Source organism: Sinocyclocheilus rhinocerous, unplaced genomic scaffold (genome assembly GCF_001515625.1).
Source record: "Sinocyclocheilus rhinocerous isolate Xijiao unplaced genomic scaffold, SAMN03320098_v1.1 scaffold1953, whole genome shotgun sequence".
Lineage (NCBI taxonomy): Eukaryota > Metazoa > Chordata > Actinopteri > Cypriniformes > Cyprinidae > Sinocyclocheilus > Sinocyclocheilus rhinocerous.
This window is the reverse complement of record NW_015652261.1, coordinates 306,012-320,278: the sequence shown is the minus strand read 5'-3', so window position 1 is coordinate 320,278 and position 14,267 is coordinate 306,012. Positions and strand designations below refer to the sequence as shown.

The 14,267-nt window shown below is 35.9% G+C and overlaps 1 protein-coding gene across 1 annotated transcript in view; it reads right to left on the bottom strand.

Moving 5' to 3' along the window:
- The window catches only part of LOC107714130 (uncharacterized), a 15,189-nt gene extending 3,255 nt beyond the window's left edge, over window positions 1-11,934 (bottom strand). Inside the window, exons 1-10 of the mRNA XM_016519868.1 lie at window positions 11,860-11,934; window positions 11,613-11,719; window positions 11,271-11,373; window positions 11,057-11,156; window positions 10,886-10,925; window positions 9,748-9,799; window positions 9,320-9,440; window positions 6,683-6,766; window positions 5,095-5,218; window positions 4,554-4,644 (exon numbers count right to left, since the gene is read on the bottom strand). Coding sequence (XP_016375354.1) covers window positions 4,554-4,644; window positions 5,095-5,218; window positions 6,683-6,766; window positions 9,320-9,440; window positions 9,748-9,799; window positions 10,886-10,925; window positions 11,057-11,156; window positions 11,271-11,373; window positions 11,613-11,719; window positions 11,860-11,934 — 897 coding nt within the window. The remainder of the gene's footprint in view (window positions 1-4,553; window positions 4,645-5,094; window positions 5,219-6,682; window positions 6,767-9,319; window positions 9,441-9,747; window positions 9,800-10,885; window positions 10,926-11,056; window positions 11,157-11,270; window positions 11,374-11,612; window positions 11,720-11,859) is intronic.
- Window positions 11,935-14,267: the final 2,333 nt, after the last annotated feature.

Genomic DNA, 14,267 nt, shown 5'->3' with positions numbered 1-14,267 from the left:
ACGTTCTTTCACTGCATGATTCAGTTTATTAAAATGCATTTAGAATGATCACAAAATTCAAGATATGGGGGCAGAAATGTATATATTTATATCATTTCATATAGTTAATCAGTATCACCCGAAGACTGACGTTTTTTCCACCAAAAAGCGGCATTGTTTACAAATGTGATACAGCAGTTCAATAAACAAGAATGGGAGTCAGCTGTCCACGGTAGTCCTTAAGATATCAGCACAATAACATACTCAGCAAAATATAATCTAATTATCGTTATCGATAAAATCCCAGACAATATTGAGATGTTAACAATATTGCACACTCCTAATATGTTTAACGTTTTGTTTAGAATTTTTTTTAAATAAATATGAGAAGTGCCCTTTTTTCCACTTGAGCCCCTGCCCCTCAAAATGTCTGTGCACGTCACTGATGTACAGTGAAGTTCAGACACTGGGCCTATTGGAACTTTAATTGAATATGCTTAGCCTAGTTAAGTAGGTTAGACCAGTGCACGTTCTTTCACTGCATGATTCAGTTTATTAAAATGCATTTAGAATGATCACAAAATTCAAGATATGGGGGCAGAAATGTATATATTTATATCATTTCATATAGTTAATCAGTATCACCCGAAGACTGACGTTTTTTCCACCAAAAAGCGGCATTGTTTACAAATGTGATACAGCAGTTCAATAAACAAGAATGTAATATTAAGACACTTACGTTTTAGACACAATATTGACTGTTTTTTTTTTATCTATTTCGCCAACAAATATAATTTAAATTTGCTCTCTGAGCAACATGACACTGTTTTGTTCCTGAATGAATCAACTTTAAATGATTCGGTTCAGTCGCATTTAAAGGGGTCATATGATGCGATTTCAAGTTTTCCTCTAAATGCCACTTCTAATGCAGCTTCCGTGTTTTCTCTGCTTTGCAAAGATTAATTTTGTCAATACTGATTTTGGACTGGTAACAGCCCAAATTACTTATTATTCTGATTGACTGATTCAGTTTAAGAATTTGCCTGAAAAGATGATGCACACTTTTAGAAAAAAGGCTTTATAAAGGTAAAAATGCTCATAAAAGGTAAAAATCAATTTAAACTTATTGGAAAAGATTACATTCTATCACTGCTGTGAACTGATCACCACACAGAATATGCATAATATCAAAAACTTTAGGAGTCAGCTGTCCACGGTAGTCCTTAAGATATCAGCACAATAACATACTCAGCAAAATATAATCTAATTATCGTTATCGATAAAATCCCAGACAATATTGAGATGTTAACAATATTGCACACTCCTAATATGTTTAACGTTTTGTTTAGAATTTTTTTTAAATAAATATGAGAAGTGCCCTTTTTTCCACTTGAGCCCCTGCCCCTCAAAATGTCTGTGCATGTCCATGATTCTGTGAGTAAAAACTGAAAATTTACAGAAACAATTTTCACTCAGAAATTGCTAGTAAATTATACAAATAATTACAAATTGGAAAAAGTACCAATGAATTAAACATGAAATTTTGAAGTAGAAAGACTGAAATAGTATTATTTAAAACCTACTCCAACAAAATAATTAATAATACAATAATACAAAAATATTTTTATTTAGAACCTTTTTTTAAATAGAAATATTTGTGTACTTTGTCTATTGATTTATCTTTTAATAATATATTTCTGAACTCATACTTTGTTCTGCAAATCTATTTATTTTATTCATAGGGCTATTGCTGGAAAACGAACAAATAAACTAGTTAAAGCGAAGGTCTCAGCACTCCAGGGGTGTCTGGACTTTCTCTGATGTAGGTACATGCAGAGCAGATGAATGTGGAAAAAGTGAGAGCAGAAAGTTTGGCTAACGGTGGTTTGAAGTTGAAAGCTGGTTCGTGCCATGTGGCAATAATTAAAGTCCTCAATACGTTCACCCAGACCGTACCAAACAAGAGCTCCTTTTACCAACAGACCAGTTTGCAGGACGTGCAGACACAGCACATGTCAGCACTTTATTAAAAGTCCCCAGAAATGCAGCCATCACATTCCCAAAACAGAAATGGGTTGAACTCACCACGAGTTCAGCAGCAATACTAATGAATACCAATAGCACTAATGGTCTTAACTAAGAGTGTGTCAATGGAATGAAAACAACGGATTGTCTTGTAAATAGTCCAGCTCCATACAATCCTTAATGCAAAGTTTATAAAAACCCACACTGAGCTTTAGAGGACTTTAAGTGGTAAAGTGCTAGCTAGCAAAATGATGCAAAACAGTCTTAACTCATAGATAAAGGAAAGGATTAAAGCTGCCCCAAAAAGCCGCCCTCCCCCTGAGGTTCAGTTTAGTTGGAGAGCGATGATGGACAGGAGGAGAAATCAGTGTCACAGTGGTAACAAAGGTGTCCCAGTGAGGGCAAAAGCTGAATGTTGAGTGATTAGTGATTATTCGGTTCTCTCTCGAGGCTGTTGCTTGTTTGAACAGCAGTGGAGCGCTGAAAGATAGCGGGTGATAAATGACAAGCCATTTATCTTCCTTCCCTGTTTTGTCCCCCAGCATCCCAGTGTCTGTATGTGACAGCTGAATGCGCTTGTGAAAAATGTGCAAGTTTTGAGAGAGAGTGATTTCGGTTTATGTGAGCGTGCATGTGTTTGTTGTGAATGACACTCTGTTGCATTGAGATGAAGCCAAGAAGCTCTGCATGCGCACAATGAGGAACTGCTGAATCTGTCTGTCGGCCGTTGACAAATGAACTCTTCACACGTCTCGCCTTCCACTTGCCATTGATCACTCTGCGCCACTGAGGTCATGCTGTTAGCGCATGCTAATGCAGGTCAAAACATCACAGTTTGAACGATTTCCCATAAAACCTGATAAAAGAATGTGTTAACGTCACGGTGAATAAAAATGCATGAGGTTGTTGAGTTTGGAACATTTTCGACCATCATTCAAAACATCACTTCACTGATCATCAAGTACTTTTGTTCCCTGCAGCATTAAAGCTAATTCTTCTTCTTTCTTAGAATACACACATGTATCCTCAACAGTAAACTGAAACACAGTCATCAGAAGAGGAAAAACCTTTTGCTCTCTGACTTCCTGTGTCGATAGGGGTCAGAGGTAATGAGAGGACGCTGTGCCTCTGGACTTCAAGGGTTTATTGTTTTGCCGTCGCCTGTTAGACGTGACCAACTCAACACAACTAGTAAAGGATGTCGTTCTCTAATGTCCTCACTACATATCAAAGTGCTTGCATGTTCAACAACAACCCACCAAAACTGACATTCAGCTTCAATTAGCTCTTTATTTTGTTTTCTCTGATAAAATACTATTTTTTAATGCCCATTCGTTCTACTAATCTTGCATATGAGTATTAATTACATAAAATGTAAAAAGTGATACAAGGCACCGTTATATGTTACAAAAGTTCACATTCTGATTCATTGCAATAGCTTGAACAGTTTGGGAACTGTTAGTAGACACAAACTAAACGGAAGACGCTGTTTACATCATGCAAAGTTCATAATATAATCCATCTGGGCATTTTCAAACATTACTGACATTATCCATTTATAGCACTTTTTACATGTCTGAAAAGTCTCAACACACACCCTGACATCATTCAGTCCTTGTGCTTTTTAATCGACCAGTGATTTTAAATCAGGTAGGCCTCTCAGTTTGTAGTCAAGTAGCATTTGCCCGTAGGCTTTTCCCTGCAGAAACACACACAATAACACGTTTTTAGTAATAATAGTAAAAACATGAAGTAACACTATGTTGTGAGGGATTTATATAACTGGTAAATTTCAAAGGTCTTTTTCTAAATGTTGATTATAATGCTATCGTTCAAAAGTTTGAGGTTGGTAAAATTTTTAAATGTTTTGTAAGAAGTATCTTTTGCTCACTTCTGCATTTATTTCATTAAAAATACAGAAAAAAACATTTAATATTTTGAAATATTATTACAATTTAAAATATCTTGTTTCTATTTTAATGTTTTAAAATGTAATTTATTCGTGTGATGGCAAAGCTGAATTTGCAGCCATTAATCCAGTCTTCAGAAATCATTCTAATATTCTGATTTGGTGTTCAAGAAACATTTTTTTTATTATCAATGTCGTAAACTACTGTGTTGTTTCTGTGAAAAAAAATATTTCTGTGGAAACTTTTTTTTCTTTTTTTTTGTTTTTTTTTAATGATGAATAGAAAGTTTATTTAAAGAGAAATCTTTTGTAACATTATAAACTTCTTTACTCGTTTCTTACCTTTGACCAGTTTAATGCATCCTTGCTGAATAAAAGTATTCATTTCTTACTGACCACAAACTTTGTACCATACAATGTGAGGAAATAATTGAATTTTTGGAACCATTTCTTTAAGGTAGTAAATAGCTAGATACCCAAGTAATCTCATACCAAGTGTGAATGGTTTTCATCCTTTAAGTTACTTTTTCCCCTTGAGATTTTTTTATTGTTTTTTTAACCTTTAAAAAGACCCACAACAGTTGAAGTCTCTGTGTCTGCGTCCGTTTTGCGAGTTTGTATGAATGAATGTGTGTATTACCTGAGGGTCGCTGCGCAGTGACGCCACCCCTCCCCCTCCAAGTGAGTTTGGAAGAATGAAGTTCAGACCATGAATGCCGGGCAGTTCGTACCTGGAAGCCACCGCAAACATGTGAAAAACATTATTTTAATTGAAATCACCTCCCGGTTTTCACACATCTGTGCATTAGCTCACACCACACTCTTGCGCAGACAGGCACCTAGACATGTCAGTCCTCAGCATGAGGTGGTCCTCATTAGCGGCACCAAAGGAGTTCTCCCTAACCCATAAAACAAGAGGCTTGCATGCATGGACTCTCTCTCTCCCTCAAACACACACGCAGGCCTTTAAAAAGCCGCATAGGCTACAGATGTGGAGTAGCTCAATATAAAAGTGTTACAATGTTTATTTTGTGTGACGTTAACTTCCTTACAGCTTCAGACTTTAACTAGCAATGATTTTCTTAAAAGTAAGCTACAATTATGATATTTTATTTTTTCCATTAAACCATTATCATCTTTCACCATTGTCTACTAGTACATTTTTTTTAATTTCTTCTTACCGTATGACGGAGGGTAGATCAGTCTGATCCTTTCTGATCAAATGTTGGAAATACTGCTCCACAACTTCAGCAGTTAAACACTTTTTCAGGTAGGGGAAATACAGTGGATGTCTTGCAATAACCCCTAAAAACATAAGTTACACACATAGATTTAAAGAAATAGATCAACAGACTGATACATCGAGAAATGTGGGACATCTACCATATTTGATTCATACCATCATGCTGAATAATAGACAGAACGACAGATACAACGATAGAACGACACAACGACAGACAGACAGACAGACAGATAGATAGATAGATAGATAGATAGATAGACAGATAGATAGATAGATAGCATAGGCGGAGGGTGGACCAACTCCAGGGTAAGGCTAAAAGCAGCCAAATCTATTAACTACAAACATAATAAGCCCGTCTTTTTAGGCAAGAACCAGCCATGGGTGTCATGTAGGCTAATAAAATATGTTTAATGGGACTGAATTTGTATTTAACGTGATTACAATTTAATAAAAACGTTTATACGTTTAGTATAAAACCTTTCCTTTCCAAAGTTATTCAAACAGCGAATAAATTATTATACAGAAAGTGACATTAACACTAACTTTGATCTATCGCGAGTTTAAGCACTATCAAAAAACTAAACAAAACTATCGTTATAATCACTTAAGGTGTCTACACTGTGAAATGAATCTCTTACTTACGTTGTACATACATCTGCACGTCCAGGGGCCAGTTGCATAAACTTAGCCACCATGTTAAGACTGTGTCTTAAGAACTAGTTTGACCAACTAGCAGTTGCCAAAGGGTAAATAGTCTTACTTTGCCAATACAAATAAGACCAATCTACCTTTCATAACTGAATTTAAAAAGCTATGACCAGTCTTGAAGAAAAACAATTAGTTGACTAACTTTTTAAGACTAGTCTAAACAGTTTATGCAACCGGCCCCAGAATTCAGTCAGCGAACGCGCGTGCACTCAAAACTGATGAGTTTCAGCGATGACTCATCTGAACGTCTCTGATTGGCCATTGCATTCCCAAGCTCAACAGAATCGTGTGTGATTGGTTATAATGCGCAACACTGTAAAAACGCCTAAAATTAAATACGGTGCAACATGATTAGATCTTAATTTAATGCCGCAATCGACACTTTCTATTCATTTTAATTTTGTTAGCAACAGATTTAATTTGTTTGTGCAGGGGCATTTTTGTCCAATTTAGTGGCATTTTTGCCCCAACTCGCTGTGGCCCAGCCTTACACACGCTCCGCCTATGATAGATAGATAGATAGATAGATAGATAGATAGACAGACAGACAGACAGACAGACAGACAGATAGATACATAACCACCCGTCACATCTAAAATTAAGTTAAGACCACATCACAAGAGAGTGTTGCCTTTTGGGCTGCAGACAGTGGGCTGTGATTTGTGGTTTGTGGTCAGAGAACATGGTCTGACCCAGTTTTTTTCCAGCATTTATTGCCAGAATGGCTTTTCTGGTATGACACTGACATGCAGTAAGCAAATTGTCTCATCGTTGAAATATTATTCACTGCGTGTGAAAGCACACGGGGAGACACTTACCGATGTTTGAGGAGTCCCCTTTGTCTCCACTGCGCGTGTATGCTAACTCGTCCAGTCTGAAGGTATGCGGGCCGGAGGGCAGATCTGAGAGAGAGAGACAATTTTGTTCTCAGCGTAATGAAATTCAGCAGTTGGCAGGTAGAACTAACAGCGAGCATCTGAACCTATTCAAAGACAGTTTTGCTCTCAGTCAACTTACAGACTGCTTGATCTAACTGATCATTTAAATTGAAATAAGCAAATAAAAATAAGCATTTTCACTATCGTTCAATGGTTTAGGGTCAGTAAGATTTTTTTTTAATATATAGAAATGTATGTTTTTGTTCTGCAAGGATGCATTAAAATGATCAAGAATTCTGAAAAAAACATGGTATCATGGTTTCAACAAAAATATTAAGCAGCACAACAGTTGGCTGCTGGAAATTAAATTTTGGCATCACAGGAATAAATTACATTTTTAAATAAATATATTAAAATAGAAAAAAGTTATTTTAAATTGGAATGATATTTTGCAACACTGCTGTTTTACTGTATTTTTGATCAAATAAATGCAGTCTTGGTGAACATAAGAGACCTCTTTCAAAAACATTAAAAAGTCTTACTGACCCCAAAGTTTTGAACAGTGGTGTATGTTTTACTAAAGAAAATGAAAGAGGCTACCATGATTCTTTTGTGTTTTTGGAGTTACCAGGGTGTTTTGTTTCTTAGGGTGTGTTAAGGTTGCTTATTGTCTCATCTAATCTAATCAATAATCTGTCAGTCTAATTTTTATCTGGTTATCATTAGCTACATCGCATATAATCAGTTTTTCGGTCTCAGAAAAAGCCCTTGGGCCGCAGAAACATTAGAAGCCTCTCTTACAATCAGCCCTCTGTGATGCTCTAATGACCGTAGCTCCAGGTTCTTCTCTCTGTTTGTGTCTGTGCAGATTTGAGAGGGAAGGAAAGCGAAACGGAGTGAAAAGAAAAAGTGCAGAGACTATGTTGCTTTGTATTGTGTTCATTTGTATTTAAGACCTCCTGTGTTTGCGTGCATGGCCCTTGAGTATTTGTGAATGAATGCGAGTGTGTGCGTAACAGTCCGCGCCTGCGTGCGTTCAAACACTAGATCCGATGAAAGGATGTCCCTGATTATTTAAAGGGTTTAGCTGCTTGTTTAGTGCAACTGAGAAGTGGCAGATAGATAAAAAAAGACTTGAGCAAACACTGCCAGTATACTACAAAGGTTGTGCCTTTCAGAGAACCTAAAGCAAAGGACTCTGGGAAAACAAGCAGCCTTGGATTCCAGTGCAAGGGATCTTATAAAACCCCTCATCACATTGGCCCTTAAAACAAGGCTTAAGCCCAGTTCTTTCAGCTGAGTTTTGTTGCTCAAACATTCCATCCACCTCCACCTTGAAGTAGGTCATATCAAACACTGAATGATTGTCTCCATGTGGAAAAAATTGTTTTGATACACAAAAGTGTCTGTCATTCATAAAATCACATTACATGCTGATCTGGGAAAAATTTAGGAGGAAGAAATAGTGCTGGAACGTGTACAAAGCATGAAATATGTTCACTGAGAAAAAGAGAATAACTCATCTTTGAAAGGAATGAAATGCAATATTATCCTCATCATATTCTGACTGTTTTTGAACGAATTACTATAGAATTAAGTAAGAAATCACACTTTATTTCAAGGTTCAATTCTCGCCATTATCAAACCATTAATTAGGACTTTTGCCTCAATAAACTCCTAATTAATAGTTAGTAAGGTAGTTGTCAAATTTAGGCATTGGGTAGAATTAGGGATGTAGAATATGGTCATGCAGAATATGTGCTTTATAAGTGCTAATAAACTGCCAATATGTTAATAATAGGCATGCTAATAAGCAAGTCAATAGTGAGAATTGGTCCCTGTACTAAAGTGTTACCGAAATTTAGTACAGAAACTTCGCTGTTTCTGTAGGATTCATTGGTTACAATGTAAATTAATGCATTTACAAAGCAACTTTTTGATTTTGTCATTAAATGAAACATTTTAAAGTGGAGTGTGATTGTGGAGCTTCACAGTCAGGGCTGCCACCATTTTTCATTGTGCTTAGACAACCTCCTTTTTGTCATCATACAAGTTTTCAACTTAAATGTGACCACTACACTACACTACTGTTTAATGTTTTTGAAACAAGTTCCTTATGCTTACCAAAGCTGCATTTATATGATCCAAAATATAGTAAAAACAGCAATATTCTGAAATATTACAATTGAAAATAACTGTTTTCAAATGTAATTTATTCCTGTAACGGCAAAGCAAAATTTTCAGCCGTGTCACATGCTCTAATATGCTGATTTGGTGCTCAAGAAACGTTTTTATTATTGTTAATATTGAAAACAGTTTTTGCCACTTTATATTTCTGTGGAAATCATGATGCATTTTTCAGGATTCTCTGATGAATAGGAAGTTAAATAACAGCAGCATTTATTTGAAATAGAAATCTTTTGTAACATTATAAATATCTTTACTGTCACTTTTGATCAATTTAATGCATCTTTGCTGAATAAAAGCATTAATTTCTTACCCTACTAAGTTTTCTATTTACGTATTCCATGAACACTTTTTGTACATTTTGTAGTTCACATACAATGGTCAGGGTACCTGTGGGTGTTGGGCTATTTTCCTCTGAGCGGAGGGAGGGGTAGTGTCCTTCAGCTAATGAAGGCTCTAATGCTGCCTCTCTGTGTGTCTCCACAAGCTCCCCATTCACATGAATGTGCACCTGAAATCACCAATTAAGGCTCATTCATTCATTCAACGATCCATGTGAATACTTTAATTGATCCATTTCCATATTCTGTCCAATTCACTTAGAATGACCTGTTAAGTTAATGAACTTTTAGATTGTGTTGTATACAGTGATGGACTTTGATAAAGCGTGAATTCAGTATAATCAGGCCACTTTTTTCCATTCATCTCAATAAGAAACGTGAGCCAGTTTACGTGATTTCACCATGTACTTTGACACTGTATTATTACCATATTCATAAAACATGGTATTATCATAGTAAAAATAATAATAGCAATACCTCCAGATCTGCTTTGGGGTGCAGGAAAAAGAAAGGTTTCAGCACTGGCGATCTAGAAAGAGAAAATAGATATTAAATAATACACATGGGCCAAAGATGAGATGTCCGCATCAAATTAAATTTACAAGTGATTTTATATACATAGAAAGCATATTAAAAGCAAGTAAAGTGTCTACTTTAATGTTTCAAATAAAATAAAATAAAAATCTAAATATGGGTAAATAATGCACACCATCATTCAGTGTAAAATATATATTTTATGTAAAAACGAAACAACATACTTATTCTGATCTGTACTTATTAAAATATATAATAGAAAAGGTAATCATACTAAATTTTATTATATTTTAAATGATTAAAAACTTGCTGATGATAAATATGTAAAACCTAGTAGTTTGAAGTATAGTGGCAAAGATCTGTAAAGATTTAAAATTACAATTAATTTGATTTTGTGGGCTGCACTATGATGCTTAAATACAGACTTTTAATGTCATCATCAATGATTCATGTTCTAAATATGCCTGCCATGGTTTTATGGTATATAAACTACTGTTACACTAGAAGTCATGGTTAAAATTTATGATAGTCATTATTTAATCCTCAGAAAAAAATAAAAATAAACAGGACACATTCTAATGTACGAAGAAAAAAAATAAAGCTTTTATTGTTTTGATGCTTGAAAACACCTTTTCGCTTTTGACCGACATGCATCATTTGGTGGTACACTTTTATGTGAAGTTCTAAACAGTTTTTGTACTTAAAGGGGTCCATTATGCTCTTTTACAATGTCTTGAATTTGTTTTGGGGGTGTACTATAGAACATGCTCTCATGCTTGGTGGACGCATTCTTTTTTACATAATTTACATTATTACAATACATTATTTTAATGATATTCTAATGGGCCGCTTTGTGATATCACAAAACCCGGAAAACAAACGCTGTAGTCCAAACGAGCCGTTCGTTGTAGTTCTTGAAAAGGGATTTTTTTTAAAAACGAAATATCTCCCTTTGGAGTGGACTTTGAGATTTGCAAGTTTGTAGATCTTTTTTATGCCCAAACATACGCACTACACACTGACTAAAATTCAAAAAGTGAAAAGCATAATAGGACCCCTTTAAAGAACTGCTAACACTTACATTCTTGGTCGTCCTCCCACAATAGCTGTGAGTCCTGGAGCTGCAAGAAAGAAAGAAATTACATATTGGCCTAAGTTGTTCAAATGTTCTTTGGCTTTAAATGAACGGGGAGCTTAACTTAAGTGGTTTGGAAACAGAGTAGGACAAAACTGAGCTGAGGTTTTTGCTCACCCATGCCTGTTCCCGCTGGTGCCACCTCTCTGGAGAAAAGCTCCAGCGCTTTCTTCTGCTTGTGATGGACAGTCATCCAAACCACAGCCTCACGAGGACTCTGCACAATAAAGAACAGCCTCAAAAGCCGCAGGTTATTTGTTCTAAATGTAAACGGACAGTTTACTAATTGTTAAACACAATTTTCAACATAAAACAGAAACAGACAGCCTACTGTATCGACCGCATGTGGTCCATATGTGTCCTCAGCACCCAGAACTTGAATGTTGACTTCAGCATAGTCCTCCAAACCCAGCTGTTTGAAAATTCGCTGGGTCCTACAGATACAGTATTTCATAATGTAATTTCACAATACAGCACAATTTTATTAGCCATTAAAGCTCTAGTGGGGTTTAAAAACTTTTTAAACACTGTATATAACAACCTCTATTTAGGATATTTAATCTTAGTTGTCTTAATCAACTTTATACCAACTTGTATCGCTGATTCCTAAGGCAAACAACAAATTACATATCAACTATTTTAGCTATAAAACCACTCCGAATAAACTCCCAACCTTTTAATAATGCTTTCTGCTGTTCTTCTGGCTTTTTCCGCAGCTCTCGGACCACCAACAGGACAAACTGCCGTCGCCCTGAGCCCATCCATATATGTGGCACAAACCTTAAGACGACAAAATATAAACAATAACCATTTTCAAAAGCAGCTAATTTATTACTTTTCCATTACTGCATAAAAAAAGACAATTAAACTTAAATTGAAATGACTGACTTCAACTAACCAAAGCAGAAATGTTGACCAACCTTGTAGTCAGCTGACGGAGGTGATCCTTTGGCACCATCTACTTTCACTGCTCCTCCATCCACATCTAAATACATATAAAGCCCAGTCAGAGAATTTATGAGGTATTAGCTTTGCCCTAGAGTTTTAAATGTTCAACAGTTTTACTTCAGATCAAATCAAGCTAGTGTACATACATTAGCTTATTGATTACACAGACAATGAGATGGAAGTTTAGGGGACAAAGGAAATATTTGTTTTGTGACAAAGAAAATAACATTAGTTAAATTGCAAAGAGGTTGCAAAGGTTATAGCAGATAGCTGGAACCGGCTCTTAGGTAGCCAGTCTAGACAACTGGTGTAAAGTCAATGGGCTGAGTCTCGGAGTCAGACATTTAGAGATAATAAACAAGCAACCATCTGATCACTGCATGAGGACTTTCTACTGGAGATAAATACTGTCATCAACCAGCTTTGGCTTGCTTAAAGTTATCTCTCCACAATTTTGAAGATATTACTATTACTATACCTATAAATATGCCACTGCATGAATGTTTTCAATGTTTTCAGCATTGATAATAATAAGAAAAGTTTCTTGAGCAGCAAATGATCATATTAGAATGATATCTGAAGCATCATGTGACACTGAAGACTGAAGTAATGATGCCAAAAAATTCAGTTTTGCACCACAGGAATTTTAAAACATTAAAATAGCTAAATACTATTGTAAATTGTAAAACCTTTGAAGATTATATATATATATACAGTGGTGTGAAAAAGTGTTGGCCCCCTTCCTGATTTCTTATTTTTTTGCATGTTTGTCACACTTTAATGTTTCAGATCATCAAACAAATTTAAATATTAGTCAAAGATAACACAAGTAAACACAACATGCAGTTTTTAAATGAAGGTTTTTATTATTAAAGGAAAACAAAATCCAAAACTACATGACCCTGTGTGAAGAAGTGTTTGCCCCCCTCTTAAAACTGCGGTTTATCACACCTGAGTTCAATTTCTCTAGCCACACCCAGGCCTGATTACTGCCACACCTGTTCGCAATCAAAAAATCTCTTAAATAGGACCTGCCTGACAAAGTGAAGTAGACCAAAAGATCCTCAAAAGCTAGACATCATGCCGAAATCCAAAGAAATTCAGAAACAAATGAGAAAGAAAGTAATTGAGATCTATCAGTCTGGAAAAGGTTATAAAGCCATTTCTAAAGCTTTGGGACTCCAGCGAACCACAGTGAGAGCCATTATTCACAAATGGCAAAAACATGGAACAGTGGAGAACCTTCCCAGGAGTGGCCGGCCGACCAAAATTACCCCAAGAGCACAGCGACGACTCATCCAAGAGGTCACAAAAGACCCCACAACAACATCCAAAGAACTGCAGGCCTCACTTGCCTCAGTTAAGGTCAGTGTTCATGACTCCACCATAAGAAAGAGACTGGGCAAAAATGGTCTGCATGGCAGAGTTCCAAGACGAAAACCGCTGCTGAGCAAAAAGAACAAAGGCTCGTCTCAGTTTTGCCAGAAAACATCTTGATGATCCCCAAGACTTTTGGGAAAATACTCTGTGGACTGACGAGACAAAAGTTGAACTTTTTGGAAGGTGTGTGTCCCATTACGTCTGGCGTAAAAGTAACACTGCATTGGCCCAACACTTTTTCACACCCCTGTATATATATATATATATATATGTTAGGGGTTGAACGACTTCTGATTTTTAAAAGGCGACTTTTATGTGATGAAAGTCGAGTCGAAGTCGACTAGTCGCTGATGGCGCCATTAATGAACAAATAAGTCTGGAGCTATGACAAACACCTTGTGCACAGCTATGGCATATGACACAGCACTGCCCACATGGCTATTGCTCCTATAACAGCTCATTTTTATCAGTTCTTTTGTCTTTGGGTCGTTATATTTCTCACAGATTTCTGCTCGTTCTAAATCAGATACAGATAAAGTAGCATAGTAAAGATTACATTCATAGTTAATGCATGCATTAGTGAGAGCGATAGCGTGTGTGAATTAATTCTACCTGGCAGCGTCTCTCTGCTAGTACTGAAGCTGTGGGATTTAGTTATTAACCCTCTGGGCCTCTTCGTTTAGGGGTCACACTTGGCTCCTTCGCGGTCAAAAGTGACCGAAACCTTGAAATGTAACTTGTTTTTTCAGGAAAATCAGTGTAATACATTTTTGTTTAATAATATTTTTTGATTATTATTTAGAATTTTGAGGGGATTTTATGATACTATGCAATATTTGTACAATTTTAATGAACTATTTTTTTCCATTAGAATGTATATATTTTTATTTATTTAGTTATTTATTTATTATTTTTCAATAAATGCAATATTTCATGTTAAAACAGAGTGAAAACATTTAAAATTCATTTATTGAAGTGAGAATTGTGCCATATGGTGGCA